Source organism: Anas acuta, chromosome 13 (genome assembly GCF_963932015.1).
Source record: "Anas acuta chromosome 13, bAnaAcu1.1, whole genome shotgun sequence".
Lineage (NCBI taxonomy): Eukaryota > Metazoa > Chordata > Aves > Anseriformes > Anatidae > Anas > Anas acuta.
The window spans coordinates 11,622,423-11,640,372 of record NC_088991.1 but is presented as its reverse complement, the minus strand read 5'-3'; the positions used below and the strand labels follow the sequence as shown (position 1 = coordinate 11,640,372).

At 56.7% G+C, this 17,950-nt stretch overlaps 3 protein-coding genes and 5 non-coding genes across 9 annotated transcripts; 1 reads left to right on the top strand and 7 right to left on the bottom strand.

The window, feature by feature from the left end:
• Positions 1-144: 144 nt before the first annotated feature.
• On the bottom strand, positions 145-10,061 carry DKC1 (dyskerin pseudouridine synthase 1). Of its 2 annotated transcripts, none has more exons than XM_068697555.1 (15): positions 9,993-10,061; positions 9,648-9,709; positions 9,439-9,525; positions 8,783-8,874; positions 8,041-8,225; positions 7,478-7,542; positions 6,777-6,903; positions 6,292-6,422; positions 5,206-5,349; positions 4,637-4,757; positions 3,460-3,578; positions 2,813-2,916; positions 2,313-2,379; positions 1,769-1,927; positions 145-1,500 (listed from the first exon to the last, which is right to left on the bottom strand). In XM_068697555.1, the coding sequence occupies exons 4-15, from the start codon at positions 8,851-8,853 to the stop codon at positions 1,432-1,434; spliced, it is 1,362 nt and encodes a 453-aa protein (XP_068553656.1). In that variant the 5' UTR covers positions 8,854-8,874; positions 9,439-9,525; positions 9,648-9,709; positions 9,993-10,061; the 3' UTR covers positions 145-1,431. The 2 variants fall into 2 exon arrangements, with proteins under 2 accessions (XP_068553656.1, XP_068553654.1); XM_068697553.1 differs by lacking the exon at positions 9,993-10,061 and adding an exon at positions 9,827-9,923.
• On the bottom strand, positions 3,299-3,374 carry LOC137863994 (small nucleolar RNA SNORD83). The gene has a single exon (XR_011101254.1). It is a non-coding gene; the product is annotated as a small nucleolar RNA SNORD83 (small nucleolar RNA).
• On the bottom strand, positions 4,032-4,279 carry LOC137863991 (small nucleolar RNA SNORD17). The gene has a single exon (XR_011101250.1). It is a non-coding gene; the product is annotated as a small nucleolar RNA SNORD17 (small nucleolar RNA).
• LOC137863990 (small nucleolar RNA SNORA36 family) lies at positions 6,020-6,152 on the bottom strand. Its single transcript, XR_011101249.1, has one exon. It is a non-coding gene; the product is annotated as a small nucleolar RNA SNORA36 family (small nucleolar RNA).
• LOC137863995 (small nucleolar RNA SNORD83) lies at positions 6,510-6,585 on the bottom strand. Its single transcript, XR_011101255.1, has one exon. It is a non-coding gene; the product is annotated as a small nucleolar RNA SNORD83 (small nucleolar RNA).
• On the bottom strand, positions 7,136-7,383 carry LOC137863992 (small nucleolar RNA SNORD17). Its single transcript, XR_011101252.1, has one exon. It is a non-coding gene; the product is annotated as a small nucleolar RNA SNORD17 (small nucleolar RNA).
• Positions 10,021-11,197, bottom strand: LOC137863930 (40-kDa huntingtin-associated protein-like). Its single transcript, XM_068697558.1, has one exon. The coding sequence runs from the start codon at positions 11,192-11,194 to the stop codon at positions 10,133-10,135; it is 1,062 nt and encodes a 353-aa protein (XP_068553659.1). The 5' UTR covers positions 11,195-11,197; the 3' UTR covers positions 10,021-10,132.
• On the top strand, positions 11,191-16,180 carry LOC137863929 (probable G-protein coupled receptor 34). Its single transcript, XM_068697557.1, has 2 exons — positions 11,191-13,914; positions 14,985-16,180. Exons 1-2 carry the CDS (start codon positions 13,558-13,560, stop codon positions 16,011-16,013), a joined length of 1,386 nt encoding a protein of 461 aa, XP_068553658.1. The 5' UTR covers positions 11,191-13,557; the 3' UTR covers positions 16,014-16,180.
• Positions 16,181-17,950: the final 1,770 nt, after the last annotated feature.

The window sequence follows — 17,950 nt, the reverse complement described above, 5'->3', positions numbered from 1 at the left end:
CCTCTAGTTGGCATCCAAGTAGACTCAAGCACTTCTCTGTACCTGCAGCATGCACACGTGAACCACCTCCCCTCCCCACAGACAGACCTAGCGATCTGAGAACACCGACCTCCTAACGAGCCAGATAAGCAAGAAAGTCACCCATTTAAAAATAGGGCTTTTATTATGTAAAAAAGAATAAAAACGTGACATTTCATCTGCTCAGGTTCTGACAGTCACCAGCTGCTGGCACCATTGCCTGCGCCTCTAGCATTAGAGGGGAGAAAAGGGTCAGACAAGTCAGGTTAAAGCAATGCATTAAGGTAAGACAAATGTTACAGGATCTCTGCAGGGATAGAAGCTCAGAACACCACAGCCTGGATCCTTCCCCATCGAAAGGGGCTAAAATCCTGGCTCAGCACTATCCCTGTGATAGAAGAGACCTCCTGCTGCCAGTGAGCCACCCCAGCCAAGGATATTCGGACAACTCATTATGAAACCGTTCAAGCTCCACACCCAGTGCCCCCTGCAGAGCTGCTTTTGGCCAGCTGCTCACAAGCTCTGCAGTCCCGACAGCCCTTTAGAGATCCTGGGCAGCCACTTTCTTGTTACTGCTTCTGCCCCACAGCCACATCCCCACTGGAAGCTTCCAGAGCACGTTAGGTACCAAGACAAGGGAAGGCAGCTGAGAGTGCTGCAGTCCCCTTCCAACCACCAGGATGGAGCCAGCAGGAGGTAGACACCAGCAACATTACTGGGACACTGGGTCTAGGATCAGCTGACAACTAACAGGATCTCTGAACTAAGAAGCATAAAGCAGGAAATTCATGTTCTAATCCTTTATGATAGAAGTTTTTAGAAGGTATTGAATACCTTTGGAACATTTGTTCTCAGTTATCTGAGGGTCAAGCCAAGCATATGGCCAGGTCAAAAAAAAACACAGAGCCCTTCAAATAACTGATTCAATTGTCCCCATGCCAAGCCCTTTCATGGGCCGTGGCGAGGCCAGTCCTCCAGCCACCAATACATTCTGCGACTGTCAGGTAACAGCTCCAACCCTGGAAGAGAAGGAAGGAAGAGGCAGGACAAGAGCAGGGGGAAAGTGCCATTCCTCCCTCTCGTGGTGGAAATGAATACACCTAAGAGCAAGGAGCTGCAGTTTCCCTGAAGATGCCATTTCTGTTGGCATCAAGGTGTCCAGATTCACAAAGCAGTCCAGTGCAGGGGCAGTCAGGTACCCCCTCCTCTGGCTACCCTTAAAACAGGATGAGGAGAGGTACATGAGCAGGGCTTATCCTGGGCAAACACACCTCCTCACTCATATTATGCACAGCAGAAAAGGAACTGGGAACTTGCTGGCCCCTCTGCCATGCAGCCAGTCCTGGTTTCTCAAGGCCTCAGACTCCTCCCTCTCTAACGATGAGGTCGCCTGCTTTGGATAGATCCAGTCGCTTACTCTGAGCTCTCTTCTACCTCCTTCTGTTTCTTCTTTTTCTTCTTCTTGGTGCTGGTTTCACTGGTCTGTGAAGAGGTTGGAGAGGTCAGGAAGGAATGACAGGCATCACCCGCTGCTCACGTCCATCCCCAGTGCAGATCCATCCCCCCCCCTCACAACCAGTCCAGTTTATGAATGTGCCTGTACTGAGGCACCTTCCTCCCCCTGTGGGGAGCCTGGTACGCTGAGGACACGCACAGCGTGATGCTGCCACATTTATCCTGGGGGTGTGGAGGACAGACAGCAGCCCTTCCCAACGCCTGGTCCGTACCACAGCAGTACCCAGTTACATACCACTTCTACTTGTTCTCCCCCGCTTTCAGCTGCTTCTTTGGCTTTCTTTTCTTTCTTCTTCTTCTTCTTTTCCTTTTTGCTCAGCTCCTCTGGTGGTGGAGTGGCTGGGGATGGCGGGGTCACGGCCTCCTCACTTTCACTCTCTGACTCCCGCTTCCTCTGTTAGGAGAGCACACGGTCAGCCGGGCCATCTCCCAGAAGGGCTCAAGGGATGGAAAAGCTGTCTGCAAGCTTACGGCTGCTTTGCCCGATTCAAATTTCTCGGTTAGCAACACTTTGAAAAGGAGGGAGAGCTACAGACTGCCAGAGATAAACATGAATGGGCTGAGGCCATAAACAGGTCACTCTACTGCTAATCCACAGACCACAAAACCACAACAAAGCGGGCACTAAGCTCCCGGAATATGAAACACTGCCCACGTACTACAACCAAACAAAGCTGCCCACAATTCAGCATTTTATACCAACTGCCTAAAGGAACAGGCACACATAAGTCTTCAGAGCCCAACCAACCTTACAGCCAGACAGCACCAGCAATACTCACTTTTGGAGCCCTCTCCACCTCCGATACAGCTTGGGGAACCGCAGCTGCCTCCTTCTTGGACGTCTCCCTGAAAGAGAAGACACCATACTGAGGAGGACAGTCACTGCCTGGCACGGCTCTGCACCACTACAAAGCCCCTTCCCCCTTGCAAGGCGTCAGGTGGAGGAGCTCAGTGTGGGGCAGACCCGCAGCCTGCACCAGTGCCAGCTGGACAGGACAGTGGCAAAGCCTCCCCTCTTTCCTTTAGCAGACTGACTCCCTCTAAAGCCACAGGCACAGGCTAAGAGGGATAACCGTCTGCTCAGGGCCTTCTACTCCAGCCCTGCCCAGCACCAGCACGGTCCCTGTAACTCTGAGAACACCGCACACCAAGGGCCCAGACAGCAGATACACCTTGGCCAGGTCTGACACACCTGAGAGCACGAGCAGCACCCAGATTAGCGCTCACTGCACACAGCCTGCTCTCTGTGCCATCATTCTGAAACTGAAATCGCACCCACCTGTAATCCACATACTCCTTCTTCCAGGAATCTGGTGTGCTCTCGTTGGGCTTTCCGTGCTTGTCCAGCAGACCCTTCTGGATCATCATCTTCTTTTGACTGGCCTGAGAGCAAAGTGCACAAAGTCAGACTGCAGCTCCACAGAGGAGAAACCTTCCCCTGGGCTTCAGCCACTCATCCTGAGAGGAGATAATCTATGAGCAAGCCAAGCCAAGAACCACATCGTCACTGACTGAACGCTTCTCTAAGGACTTTCTGACAACTCAGAGAAAACATCCGCTGCACTGCAGCCTACAAGTCACAGACAGGGAGTAGTCAGAAGGCATCTCATCAGGAAATAAGGGCTAATTTGGGGGGGAACTAACAGCAAAAGCTGCGTGTAATTGGGCTTATATCCTCGATGTGCTTTTCTCCCCACAGCTTTATGACCTCCCACATTTCAGGTGACCCACTCCAACTGCAGAGCTCCTTGCCCAGCCCCTCCAGAGCCATCAGCATAGGGTGATAGATGAAGGTCATCTTTGCACAGAGTGCTAATGCCATCCACTTCACATCATGTGGCTCTTTAACACAGGAGGGCTCAAGCACAGACCTGAGGTGCCCGTAGCCCCACAGCCGGGCTCCCACCAACACCCCCTGCTGCTCACCTTGGGACCAAGGCCCCACTTGCGGGGATACGTGTCTCTCTCCATGATCACTCTCTTGATCTTTGCCACCACGCCATGGTCGCAGGTGGAGATGACTGCAGTGGTCATCAAGGCGATAGCTGCAGAAGCAAGCAGGAAGCTCATGAACACTTTAGAACAGCAAGACTGTGAGAGGACAGATGCAGCAACCTGTTGGGTTCAGCCTGCTCTTCCTCTGGCAGCACAAAGAGGAGGCAAATACCCCAACAATGCCATATCACCCCGAAATCTTACTGGACACAAGTCCTGAATTTAAGCTTCAGAGAGCTGCCCTGCAAAGATGAGAGAGCATCTGTGTCATGGTTCGACTACACCAGGAGCACAAGCCCCTCCAGTTTACTCCAGAAGATCAGTGAGGCCACACAGCATCAGACAGACCACCCTACAGTGCCTCACCACCTGCCATCTACACAGCTTCGATGAAGATGCCAGTCAGAACAAAGCACTGCTTCAAGCCACTTCACAGAAGCTGACAGTTGCTCAAGACCTTTCATACTGATCCTCGGTACGCGTGATGTGCCAGGTGGCAGTGTGCAATCAGACGTCATCCCTCGTCTTAGTGGGGACAGAGCCCCTCCAGAGAGAGGCTCTGACCCTGCCAGCACTGCTTTGCTCCTGCAGGCAGCCAGCCACACACCGCAGCAGCCCCCAGTAGGACACTGGCAGACTGGAGGGTGTCTGGAGGCTGCACAGCACCCAAACCCTAGAACAGGAGTCGGGGTGTTGCAGGAGGGCAGTGCCACTGCACTCAGAGAATGGATAAACTTCATCATCACCTCACACACAGCACGCCTGAGCACCACACGGCTGCAACGTGACTGAGGAACTCTTGTCACCAAGGACTGGCTCTGAAGAAAGCATGCAGCTCATATCCCAGGCAGCAAGAGGTAACAGGAGTAACAGAAGACTACTGACAGCAATGTAAGCAACAGCCTACCCTGCATACAACTCGGCTCTGATGCAGCTGGTGCTTCCTAACATCCTGCTCGATGCCAACCACCTTGCAGCCTAGCTCACTAGGCCATATTAACCCACAATTTCTGTCAGGAAGTGCTATTTAAACCTTCTGTGCTTGGAGATTCATCTGTTACACGTTCACTAGAATAGACGGGCACAAGAAGAATGAGGAGTTTCATACCTAGGCAGATAGCTTCTCCTTTTGTGGTGATGACAACAATCTCCTGATTAAGCTCAATACCGTCTTCATACCTCAGGACACCAGGTAGCATGATCTTTGCTCCATAGCAAATAGCATTAACCTAAAAAGGTGGGGTATGAGAGGGCTTATAAGCTACTGGAGAATAAAAACAATGCAAGTGCCTCTGATGTTTTGGCCTCCCGTTGCCGTTACTGTTAACAATAACATCCCCACATATTTGTTTCTCATTATCTACCATATAAAACCTGTGTGCTTTGGGAAAAGCAATCAAAAGGAAGCACCCATCAGAGCCAACAACGCGAGGCAGGTCTCTTAAAACCATCAGCATCCTCCTAAAGCGAGGAGCACAGCACATCTGACGCTTGGTTCTGGGCTCTCCAATCTTACTGCTGTGACCTTGCAGCAGCCCATACAAGGTCCTACACAGCTCTCAAACAGGACCCTGCTGTACTCCACGAGGATCCTGCTCCCCCTTTATTTTATTAGCTATACAAACAGGACGACACTTCACAGTCACTACATCAACTGGCTCTAACTCAGGAACTCACTGCACTGTCTTTCATGACCAGCCGCTTGTGGGAAGTCAGCAGTTTCTCCAGGGGCAGGATCACCCTTCTCAGGTAGCTGTCATCCTTGTTGTTGTCATACTGCCACTGCGCATCCAGGACATCATGCATCGTCACCATGTTGTCCTGAAAAGACACAACCCCTCCGAGTTCTCCTACCAGCCACCAGCTCAAGACACATAAAAGAAAATGAAGCCTAATAGCAAACAGTGTGCTGAAAGGGAGCAAAACCAGATGCACAATTCACAATCATCAACAAATATTACCTGGAAGAGGCAAGGACAAATACTTTCAAGAGAATACAGCTCAAGATCAGCCTAATCTCTGCTACTGCAGGCTTCAACCTTCCTCATGTCACGCTGCACTTGGATCTAATTGATAGACCCTGCCTACCTGGCTACACTTCAGAAGTGCTTCACACTTAAACACATCAAACTTCGAGACAAAGAACATCAGTGAGTAGAAGCCTAAAGCAAGCAGCTCACCAATCTGTGACCTGCAATAAGTTATCAAAGCACCTGTGAGCATCCATCACCTGGAATTCAGAAATAATGCTACTGATCACTCTCATAACCCTGCTTTGTAAGGAGATAAATTAGTCCTGGAGCTTGAACCGGCAACAGGATCCAGCAATGACCAGACAGAAAACAGTGGGGAATTGTTCAAGATCATACACGACTGCACCTCCCAAGCTCCCCTCCACAGGCACGCTCCCTGCGTCCTGCCCTGACACCAAGTGGTCATAAGCTGCTACGCAGAAAGCTCAGCTCGTGCCTGAGCTCCTGGCACATGCATGCTTTGTAGGCTGAGAAATACAGGCGGCGTAAAACAAACTTTCAGTCACCGTGGTGCATTTCCCAGTCGCTCATTGTTCCAAAGTTTAATTACCAGAACAGGGAGAGGGCCCTGGACTGAACTCAACACTTTGGTTACAGACTGCCTGTGGCCAAGAGCTTCCATGTTGTCAGGGCTATTCACAAAACTGCTCCCAGTTGATGCACATCTGCACAGAGCTCTTGCCATTCTGACAATTCCTGATTTGCTGGTTATAATCAGAGCCACCGTTACCTTCTCTCCCATGATCCCAGATCGTACTCTCCGCAGCTCCTGCATCTGGCCCCCAACACCGAGCAGCAGACCAAGGTGCACACAAAGCGTTCGGATGTACGTGCCTGCTTCACAGCTCACCCAGAAGATACCTGCAACACAAGGCAGGACAGAAGGTTACTTAAATAGGTGTCTAGAAATGAGTCGCATCTAGAAGCTCTTTGTTCAACCCCTCAGAGAGCCATCAGCATGGGGTGATAGATGAAGGTCATCTTTGCACCAAGTGCTAATGCCATCTAGTTGACATCATTTGGCTCGTCAGTGAAGGATGCAAGGTGGGATTTGCTTCTCTGCACACACAAGCAATACGGGAAGCAGTTACTGCTTGATGGTGGGAAGGATTTGTGTCTTAAGTTTGTCTAAAAATGACAGGAAGCAGCCCATTTCAACGGAAATTTTATCAGCTGCAAGTTGAATTGAAAGAAGGCAGAAAACCCCCATTTTACCTAATCTTCTCTCAGGATCATACTCCACCAGCTTGCTCTCATAGATGGTTCTGACTCTCAGCTGCCGCTTGACAGCAGCGATGAGGGGAGGTCGCTGGAACAGGGCGCCTGTCAGAGTTTCTATTGCCTGGAAGTAGAAGCAGGAACAACAGCTTAACCTGGGCCATGAGCAGAGCTAACATACGAGCACCGCAGAACCACCAGCAACTAGGGCCACTTCCACGAGCAAGAATGCAGAAGATTCATCACCATTTGGTTATGTCGTATTTAAGAAAGCTGTTACAAACCACTGATGTGGTCAAAACGCTACCCCAACTGCCAGTGAGGTACAGCTGGCTTTTTCCATCAGGTGGCAGTGTGCAATCAGATGTTATCCCTCGTCTTAGTGGGGACTGAGCCCCTCCAGAGAGGGGCTCTGACCCTGCCAGCACTGCTTTGCTCCTGCAGGCAGCCAGCCACACACCGCAGCAGCCCCCAGTAGGACACTGGCAGACTGGAGGGTGTCTGGAGGCTGCACAGCACCCAAACCCTAGAACAGGAGTCAGGGTGTTGCAGGAGGGCAGTGCCACTGCACTCAGAGAATGGATAAACTTCATCATCACCTCACACACAGCACGCCTGATGTCCATTCCTACCCTCTCAAATCCCACAGAAGCTGAACCCTTTGAGCATCAAGTGGCTAACAGTGTGCTGAGACTTACCCTGGCAAGCTGAGCCTCACTTTCAATTGCATTGTGCAGCCGAACAATTCCCACATACTCTTTGCCTGAAAGAACGACAAGAGCAGTCAGGAGCGGCCACTTGCATTTAATGTTGATCTCAAGGCGCACGCTGCTACACAGCCACACATCTAGAGAGTCCAGGTATTTTCACAAATGTCTACTGAGAAGTGCACACAACCCACTATCCAGCTGGTTCTCCTCGCAGTGAAAATCGCCTGAGCTCCGTACTTGTTTCACCAAGCACTATTTCACTGGAGTGGTAGGTTTGTGCCTTAAATTCAGTTAATACGTGAAACTGGTCTTTCAGAAGGGTTTTCATTGACAGCACAAGTCCCAGACACAGAGAAACAATCAAAAAACACCTGAGACAGCACGGGTGCACCCTCACTGGCTTGGAGCAAGATGGATCCTTGAGTTCAAGGCACTGTAAGCCTAGGGCAGCCCTTTCAAGGCAGGGCTGGAAGTCTCCATCTTGTCTCCAAAAGAGCTCTGCACCTTCCAAGCCACTTCAAGTGAAAATGGTCCCATGTCAATAAACATACCTGCACTCTGCTGGGATTTGACCAGCCGCGTTGCCCTCTCAATGCACACAATCAGGCACCCAGTCACCTTAGGGTCCAGTGTGCCGCTGTGCCCGGTCTTCTCTACCCGAAGGATGCGCCGGATCCATGCGACCACCTCGTGCGAAGATGGGTTGGAAGGCTTGTCGAGGTTAATAAAGCCTGACCTACAGCACAAAGCAACCGATTAAGGGCTAAGTATTGGGACAAACGAAGCAGTAGTGTGAAAACCTTGATGAGACTTGCCATTGTAGGGAAAAAGAAAAGAATTTCTAAATGAACAGCCAAGTAAGAGCTGAGCCCACAGCTGCTCCCCCTGAGCACACATCAAGCTGCTCTGCACACTGCTCCTCTGAAAGGCAGGTCGTACTCTGCACAAGCAAGTAATTCTCTTCTTTCCATAATGTTATCAGTACTCGGTCCTTAATACAAACCAAACACTGCAAACAAGTTCCAAGCAGCCTCAAAGCCTGGCAGGCTGAAGGGTTTTCCATAGGACCACTCAAAACTCCTCAGGTGTTTGTAACATCCACCTGCAGACCTGCCACAACCCCAGAACAAAGAAAACTTTACAGAAAATGACCAGCAGACCATAGCTGGACATTCACTGATTAGTAGCAAGACAGCGTTGAGCAGGAAGGTAAGAGACAAACATAGAACAGAACATATTTCAAGACGTTAACTGTAAAGAAAATTAAGTCATTTTAGAGCTTATTGAACTCACCTTACATACTCGGAGATCTCCCTTTTAAGGGGGTTAGCACCAGAAGGCAAGGGTGTGTAGTGTGCTGTCATCACATTTAACTTGTCAAAGTTCTACCAAATCCAAACGAAAATTTATTGTAAGTAAAATGAAACTCAACTGAGCTCGAGGAGAGTTTTTGCCCTAACGCATCTCCGCAATTACCCCACATCCGGTTCACATTTGAATGAAAAAAAAAATCCTCCAAACTGCAACCAACCTGCAGCTAAAACTGCAGAAATGCTTTCCTGAGAGAAAGGATCAGAGGTTCTGGGTAGAAGAGGTGGGGAAGGAGCAGAAAGCTGACTTTTGCACTGCGGGATAACTGCAGCGTGCCCCATGAGCTCTATATGCGTGGCTTGGGGGTTCACAGGAGCACAGGCCCATGAAGCTGAAGTGAATTTAATTAAGTTTTTTTTCTAAGTGCTTGCAGGAGGCGATGAGGTGAGATCAGGCACCCAGACCCCGCCACCAGCCCTGCAGCCCGATCTCTGCACGCACGTGGCTGGGCCCTGCCGCGAGCACCGCACGTGGCAGCGAGCAGAGCAGCGCCGTAACCGAGCACAGAGAGCTGGGGGCGGGCATGCGGCCAGGCCGAGCCCTGATTTCCCCCCGTACCCCCCCCGTGCCCCCCTTACCTTCAGCAGCAGCGGCCACTGCGACGTGTCCAGCTGGGCCACGCGGGACTCGGGCTTGATGAGGAACTCCTCGGTGTGCTGGATGTCCTGCGGGCACAGCGAGGGCTCAGCGGGGAGCCCCCCACACACGCGTGGCCGCCCCGGGAGGCTCCCAGGGGGGTGCCCCCGGGGCTCTCCAGGCCCCGCCGCCGCCCCCTCCCCGCACTCACCGCCACGTCCTGGTCCAGCAGCGCCCGCTTCTCCTTCTTGCGCTTCTTCTTGGCGCTGCCACCTGCGGGGCGGAGGCGCTCAGGGCAGGCCCCGGAGGGCCCCGCGCCCTCCCCGCTGCCCCCCGGGTCCCTCCCGGTGCCCCCCCCCCCCCTCCCCTGAGGCCCCCCCCGGCCCGCACCGTCCCCGTCCGCCATGGCCGCGCCGCGTGCTGGACCCGCGCCGGAAGCCGAAAGGGCCGCGCATGCGCGGAGCCGCGGCCACGCCCCTCCCGTGCCCCACCCCTCCGTAGCTCCGCCCCTCTGCCCTAAGCCACGCCCCCTCCGTTAACCCCTTCCCGCCCGTACCCCAAGAAGCGGGCAGCGCACACACGGGTTGGTGCAGCCAGCGCCAGCTTTAATACAGCCCCGCGCCGCGTCCCGGTCAGTGGAAAAAACAGGAGGAGGAGGAGGAGGATGGGGAGCGCCTCGCAGCGTCCCGGCGGCGCTCACAGCCCCTGCCCCGCGGGGCTCAGCATGTCGTGCAGCACCAGGTGCAGCAGGTGGTTCTGCTCGGCGCTCAGCAGCGGCCACAGCTCGGCCTGCAGCGCCTGCAGCGCCGCCGCGTCCTTCTCCTGGCAGGCCAGCACGGCGGACTGCAGCAGCAGGAACAGCTCGGCCGGCAGGTAGCTCGCCGCCGCCGGCAGCCCGCCGCCCGCCGCGCCGCCCTCCGGCGCCTCCCAGCAGTACTGCTCCAGCGTGCGGGCGTGCTCCGGGGGCAGCTTGCCGGGCGGCGGCTGCAGGAGCAGCAGCAGCAGCACCCGCGACACCTCGCAGCGCACCAGCGCGTCCAGGAAGGCGCCGCCGGGCGCCGCCCCCCCGGGCCCGACCCCGGCCCCGGCCAGCGCCTGCGCCCGCGTCAGCGCCGCCAAGGCCCCGGCGTAGTCGCGGCCCAGCAGCAGGCAGGAGGCGCGCTCGGCCAGGCAGCGCAGAGCCTCGAGCGGCAGCCGCGCCGCCGCCAGCAGCTCGGCGGCCCGCTGGAAGTGCGCGGCGGCTCGGGCCGGCCGCCCGGTGTCGCGCAGCGCCGCCGCCAGCTCCAGGCACAGCCCGGCCGCCAGCGCCGGCTGCCCGCGCTCCAGGTGCAGGCGGGCGGCGAAGGCCCCGCAGCTCTGCGCCGCCGCCAGGTGCTCGCCGAAGCCGCCGCGCAGCGCCAGGCGCTGCCGCAGGTCCCGCTCCTGCCGCAGGAACAGCCGCGCCGCCTCGCCCAGCGCCGCCGCCTCGGCGGGGCCGTGGAACAGGCTCTGCGCGCAGCGCGCCACCGCCAGCTGGCACCAGGCCGCGTAGGGCAGGCTCTCCTGGGCGCGCAGCTCCCGCGCCAGCGCCGCGAACTGCTCCGCCGCCTCCGCCACGTTCGGCTTCCGCAGGAACCGGCGCCGCAGCTTGGCCGACACCAGCCGGTACCGCGACAGGAAGTCCCCGTCCCCGCTGCCACCACCGCCACCGGGGCCCGGCCCGGGCCCGGAGCCGCCCGCCCCGCCGGGCCCGGAGCCGCCCGCTGCTGCCGCCAGCATCGCGTGCCGCCCGGAAGTGACGCGCACGCGCCGCGCCCCCGGTGCTACCGCACGGCTGGCCAATCAGCGCCCGCCTCGGGGACAGGGGGCGTGGCCTCGAGGGAAGGGGGCGTGGTCTCATGCAGGAGGGGGCGTGGTCTCCGTGATGCCCCGCCCCTTTGTGGGCGTGTCCCCAGGAGGCCCCGCCCCCGACGCCCCCCAGCCCCGACGGGGCGCGCAGCCCGGCCCCGCTGCCCGGGGGCACCCGGCAGGACCCCATGGCCGGGACCCCCGGGGCTCCTCGCTGCGGCTCCCCCGGGCCCCAGGGCAGCCCCGCAGCCCCTGCTGCCCTCGGGGAGAGCCCCATGGGGCCCTCCACGCCCTCCTGCTGCCTCCCTGCCCCTGCACGTGGCGTCGCGGAGGTGCAATGGCAGCAGGCGCTCGGTGTTCTGCTGTCCCCATGAGCACGGTGCGGTGACACGAGTCCCGTGGGCACCCCGGTAACGGTCCCGTCCCGAGGGCAGCGCAGGTGTCATTGCCTGAAAGTGAAGTGAGAGCTCGGCGTCCCGTACGGCGCGTGCAATAAACACCCCGGGGTTCTAAGAAACCTCCCGCTCTCACCCCGCTCTCTCAGCTCAGCCGGCGCACCGCAAAGCCGGCGAGTGAAACCGCAGTGCGATGGATACTGTAACTCATCCCTCTGCCGCGCTGCAGGGTGAGTCGAAAATTCCCCGAGGTGACGACGCTGTGACATAACGACCTGCGGCCTCCCCTGCAGGCCACCAAACCCACAAGGCTGCCAGCACCTCGCTGTGCTCTGAAGGTGCACGCCGTGCCTCCTGCACCCGTAACCACGCAGGGGCCGTGGCGACCCCTCCCTCAGCACTGCAGACCCCATTTCTCTTCCCCATCCCTGCCAGCCTCCTTCCCCTCTTGCTGCAGCTCGATCCTGGCCACATTTCCCAGCCCCACAAGACAACTGGGGTTGTTTAAATGCCCGGTCACTCCAAAGGGCTGTGCAGGAATGGAGGATGTGCTTCCTGCCTGCATGACCTGCAGGTATGCCTTGCGGTGACTGACAGCAGCGAGCTGATACTGTCGAAATGCCCTTTCAGATCCCCGGGCTCTCTGCTTTACAGTCATTTCTCCACTCGCTGGCTGGCAGGTTGGGTTGGCTCCGTCTTGCGTAATTACTCAGCGAGGGCTGGAGGTGAGGCTGATGCAGCACAAGGCACCAAGGTGGGGAAACCTGGGGCTCAGCAGCCTCTGATTTCCACTCTCCAGGCTCTGGGATTCCCATGGCTGGAACCAGCTGCCCTCCCGACACATGTCCTGCTCCTGCCTGGGGCAACCACATTTCTTTCGCCCCGTTGGGAAGGGACGATGCTGCAGCCAAGTGTCCGAGGAGCACAGCTGAGGGGTTTGGAGCCAAACACCACACACAAGCTGGTAAATCACACTGGATTTCATTCCTGTTTCCCAGAGCTACCAATTTAGGGTGCTGAGAAGCAAATTGATGCTGGGCTGGGGGATGGCATCGCTGCAGGAGGGTGGCTTGCCCTGCCCACAGGCTTCCCGCACGTGTCCCTTCCCAAGACGTGCACGTGTGACTCCCGTATGGTGGCTTCAAGTGCTGCTGAGGGGTCTGAACGTGAGGGGATCCCTCGTGGTGGGCCTGTGGGAGCCCCGCACGGCTGACATTTGGCTGCCTGCAGCCTCAGGACTGAGTCATCCCTCGGGACCCGCTATGTGCATTGCCCTTTGAGGCTCACCCCGAAACATGAGTGGTAGATGAAGAGACCTTGAGAGCGGGTCCCACCAGGCAGGCGCAGGGCTGAGGGGCACGCAGAGCGGTGTGATGGTGGGGGACAGAAATATTTGCAGGAAGATGTGCTGCTGGGGCCTGCTGCGTGGCTGGGAGCCGTGCACTGCTCCCTTTGCTCTCTTGGCTCCGGCCGGACCCCGCTGCGGTGGCTGCTGAAAGCTCACGGGAGGATTTCTCCTTTCCACTGCCATCCCCAGCCCCCTCCTCCCCTGCCCACCATGGCTATTTGCATCTGCGTGGGCGAACTTCGCGCTGCTCGCCGAGCTAAATCCAGTGGGGTGGAAACTTTTGCGGAACGACCTGCTGCGGGCACGTGGCTGGTGCCGCAGCGGTGTCAGGGTGAGGGCTGGGGGATGAGCTGCCCGGACCCTCACCTCTCAGCCCCCATGGGCTGTCCCCACCACCCCAGCTGTGATGGGAGACTTCACGCAGACAGTGCCAGGGTGGAAAAAACGGAATCTGGAGGCATTTATTTCAGCATCTGCCCACAGATCCTGACCCTGCAGGGGTAGGAGGAGGGCTCGGGGCATCTCCCCTGCTCCTGCCTGTGTGGGTGGTGATGTGGTGCTGTGCCCACCTCCGCTGGCACCCAGCATCCCTGCTGGTCCCGAGGGCAGTGGGTGCAGGTGCGCGGAGCCCTTTTGTGGGACATTTTTACCCCTCCAGCACCAGAAGCCCCTTTCTGTCTGTCTCTGGTGCACCCAGGTGTGCTGAAGAGCCCGCACCAGCAGGAGCCCCCCAAAACACTCCCCTCACCCCTTCAAGGGGGGAAAACCCCGCGTGGGAGGAGCAGGGAGAGCGGGGTGACGCTTGTCACGGGTGGGAGGTGTGTCACCAGCCAAGGGCTTATAGGAGCCCCGGTGAGAGCAGGAACCTCCGTCACAGCAGCCGCAGGAGCAGAGGAGCGCCAGGCAAGGTGAGTGGCTGCGGGTGGCTTCTCTTCTCGCCGTCAGGCACTGGGGAAGCTCTGCTGCAGCTGCGAGCACGGGGGGCAGCGGGGCACCGAGGCAGCCAGCCGTCGGGGTGGGGGAGAGCTGGGGCTGAGCGGGGCGGCTGCTGTGCGGTGAGCCAGGGATGACAAATACGAGGCGCTCAAGCCGTGGTGGTTTTAAAGCGCTGCGAGTCGCAGGCAGCAAACCCAGAGAGCTCCGCTGCCTCCATCCAAACCTGTCAGCTGCTGGGGTCGTGTGGAGGGAGCAGAGAAGTGCGTTAGGAAAGTAGTGGCTGTCCCTCAGCGTCATGGCAAGTGGGAAAGTGAGGATGACACCGGGACATGCACGAGCTCACGGGCACATGAGGTGCTTCTGCGGTCAGTCCCAGCAAGGCAGGTGCTGGTAAAGGATGTCCAAGCGCCTGGCACTGGGTCCCCGGGCAGCACAAGCTCAGCAGGGCTCTGCTGTCCTGTGGCTGATGTGAGAGCAGCAGTTTGGGGCTGGTTTCCCAGCCTCAGAGGGGTGGTGGGGAGCTCTGACCGATCCCATTAGCAATGCCGATATACCTGTGAGCATCGTGCTGACTTGTGGCCTGAATTCATGTTGGCTGTACCCATTTTGTTGCTCGGGGGCAATCAGAGAGGTGCTTTTCCCCGCAGAGGACTGCCAAGTGTTGCTGTGGAGCCCAGCACACCACAGCCAAGCCCGGCCAGCAGCCTGTGAGGAGAGGACAGGAGCCACTTACTGGGGCAGGGGCTGGCTCTGCTTTTCCACCAGGGTTTAAGATCCCCAGTGGATATTTCCCTACAGGCTGGGGAGAAAGCAGTGCCTGCTCCTGGCCCAGAGCCAGTGATGGACCTGTGCAGGAGCCTGCTTCTAGCTCCCCAGCCCATTTTCCCTTTGTGTGACAGCCTGGGGGACCACAAGGTTGTGGTTTTGGTGACCTGGGGCACCCAGGGACCGCAGGGGGCTGTAATACCCATACACCCCAATGCCTGCAGGCCTCCAGCTCGTGCCAATGCCCGTTCCAACTCCCGTGCGTGTTTCATTCCAGGCCCGTGCGCTCGTGATGGACTCCCTGAGCACTGTCCTGCCCACCAGCGAGGTCACTGAGCACAGGCTGGGCAACTCCTGCTCCCAGATCCAAGATGAGTTCCTCTCCGTCACGCTCCCCGTGATGTACTCGCTGATCTTCATCGTCGGGCTGCTCAGCAACACCCTGGCGCTTTGGGTGTTCTCGTGCGGCACGCAGCGCAGGACCTCCATCACGGTGTACATGAGGAACCTGGCGCTCTCCGACCTCTTGCTCTCCCTCTGCCTGCCCTTCCGCATCGCCTTTCAGAACAAGAGTGAGCCCCGGATCTTCTGCAATGTGGTCGGGGCCTTCTTCTACCTCAACATGTACGTCAGCATCACCTTCCTCAGCCTGATCAGCCTGGACCGCTACCTGAAGATCATCCGGCCCCTCCAGAAATTCAAGATCCACACCGTGGCCTGCAGCACTGCGGCCTCTGGGTTGGTTTGGTTGGTGCACTTAGCCTTCATGATGCCTTTCTTTTTTGAGACCAGAGAAGAAGGGCCCTGTGAATATAAGTGCTTCCACTTCAGGAACAAAAGCACCACGGCAGCAGCCTTTAACATGACCGCAGTAGTGATTTTCTTTATCCTGCTGCTGCTCTTCCTCTACTTCTATGGCAAGATATTTGCCAAGCTCCACAGAGTCTCCTCGGTGAACGCTCAGCAGCTGAACAAGAAGACCAGCATGAGAGCCATCACCAAGACCTTTGTAGTCCTGATCATCTTCATCGTATGCTTCACCCCCTACCACATCGTCCGCGTCCCTTACATCCTCGCACAAGTCGAGGTCATTTCTAGCTTGCCCTGGAAGCAGGGCCTCCACCTCGCTAACGAGCTCGTGCTCTGCATCTCAGCCCTCAACAGCTGCCTTGACCCAGTTGTCTTCTTTTTCTTGTCCAGCAGTTTCCGGAGGGCTGTGCTCTGCACCTTCCAGGGCAGGCTGAAGAGAGCTCTCATGAGGAACCAGGGCAGGCTGAACCACAGCAGGTCCGTGACAGAAATGTAGGCTTTACAGCGGGGCCGAGGTTTTTCTCATGGGATTTTCTCATCACGGATTTGCTCTGGCTGATGGTGCTTATGGAACAAGGTTTACTGGGAAGATGGAGAAAGAAACTGGAACTGCTTCATGTTTCTTCCCCTCACGCCAGCAGGGTTAGAGCATCATGGGGGGGGGGGAAGCAAAGAGGAAAGGGTAACTGGGACCTTACTTTTTTCCTGCCCCAGCTCTGCTGGCATAGCTGAAGGACATTTCCTAGGAAGAATGAAGCTGGAAGAGCCAAAGGAGAGCCAGCATTGGCCAAGGATCTCCAGCCAGCCCAGGGAAGGGCAGGGGCAGAGCCCTGGGCAGAGACAGGCTCCTTCAGTGGAGGGAGCGGAGGGAGGGGAACAGGAACCTGCTGCGAGTCTTGTTAATACACATCACCTCCACACCAGAGAGAGGAGAAAAGGGAAGGGGAGGGGAGACGATGCAGTGCAAAAGCATTAGGGAAAGGTGAGGGAGACACTCACCAGAGCATTATTTGTGCAGTGGGTGAATGGTTTGCTCCGCGACGGAGCCCAGCGGTGTGCAGCTTGTGTGACAGGCATGCCAGGAAACGTGCAGACCCTGTAACCCCAAACCATGGCAACGATAACCGTAACTCTCTTCTTACCACAGTCTGTGTAACTCTGGCTCGGCCTCACCTCTCTAGAGATTCAGACAGGCAGCTCCAGGCTTCCTTAGCTCTGTTTCTTTGCCCATTTCGCCAGCACGTTCACAGAGGGCTGGCAGCCTCACCCAGCCATAGCACAGCACCTGCTTGGCACTTGGACCATGCCAGGGTCATTGCTACAGGAAGGGGTCCAACGGGCAGAGGGGATGCAGCACAGAAGTGCCTGCGCCTCGTCTGAGACCCATGAGCCCCAAATGTGAGCTTCTGCCTCTGAGATCCTCAGCTCAAGCACTGCTATTTTGCATTGGCTCTGAAAAAGGAACCTGCAAGGTATATGCAAGGTTTCCTGCTTTGATTAGTCTTCAGCATCCATTCCCTTCCTTCAGAAGAGACACTTCTCTGTATTTTTTCCCTTTTATGTGCTCTCACGTCGTTTGTTCACTTATTCTTAGGAGACTGAAGGCTTGGAGCAGCAGCCTGCTTCACTCACTCCTCAGGTAGAAAAGCCCCGGCCATAAAGAGCCAGGAGGATTTTCATTCAGACTGTGAACTTCTTTAATTAACTGTGGAACTCAAATACTTGAATAATACTTGGGAGAATAAAATGTTTTCTTAAAGACTGAATGCTCTTGTCTTTCTGGTCAAGGTGTGAGCAACCCCAAACCTCATGGTAGCTTTCTTGCTTTGTTGAAGGAGCACCCTAAGAACCAGAGGACACCCCTTGCTGTCCTCTTTTGTCTCTGCTACGGAGCACACTACGAGCAGGAGGAAAGGATATTTTTTTTTTTAGCAGAGGTGGGGGGAAATACAGAAAGCCAAGCTCTTCCTGTGGAAAGCTGCACATAAATGTCACAAAACTGTTTTCCTTTTCCGATCAGTGCTGACAAGAGTCAAAGCAGAAATGCTGCGTGGTTCAGAAGCCTCAGCATCGAAAGGCCAGCATAAGTGTGTGCCACACAGCCTGCAGGAAGGCCCCCCCCAGTTTCCTGCAGGCAGTTTCCCCTGATGAAGCCCCATCCCTCGACACCTCCCTGCGGGAGCAGCAGCACAGAGAGCAGAAACCCTCTCTGAGCACAACGCCAGCATCCCGTGGTGGGGGCAGAGGGCCGAAAGGGCTCAGCACAGGTTTCCCTTGGGGGGGAACGAGCCGGGTGAGGGTGCAGGAGGGAGACGGGGGCCCTGGGGTCCAGGAGGCAGGAGGAAGCGTGCGGGCTGACAGTGGAGCAGGCGGAAGCCTCCAGCCTGCACTAGAGAAAGCCGCAGGGCTGGTGGTGGCTGCGCTCACTTCTGA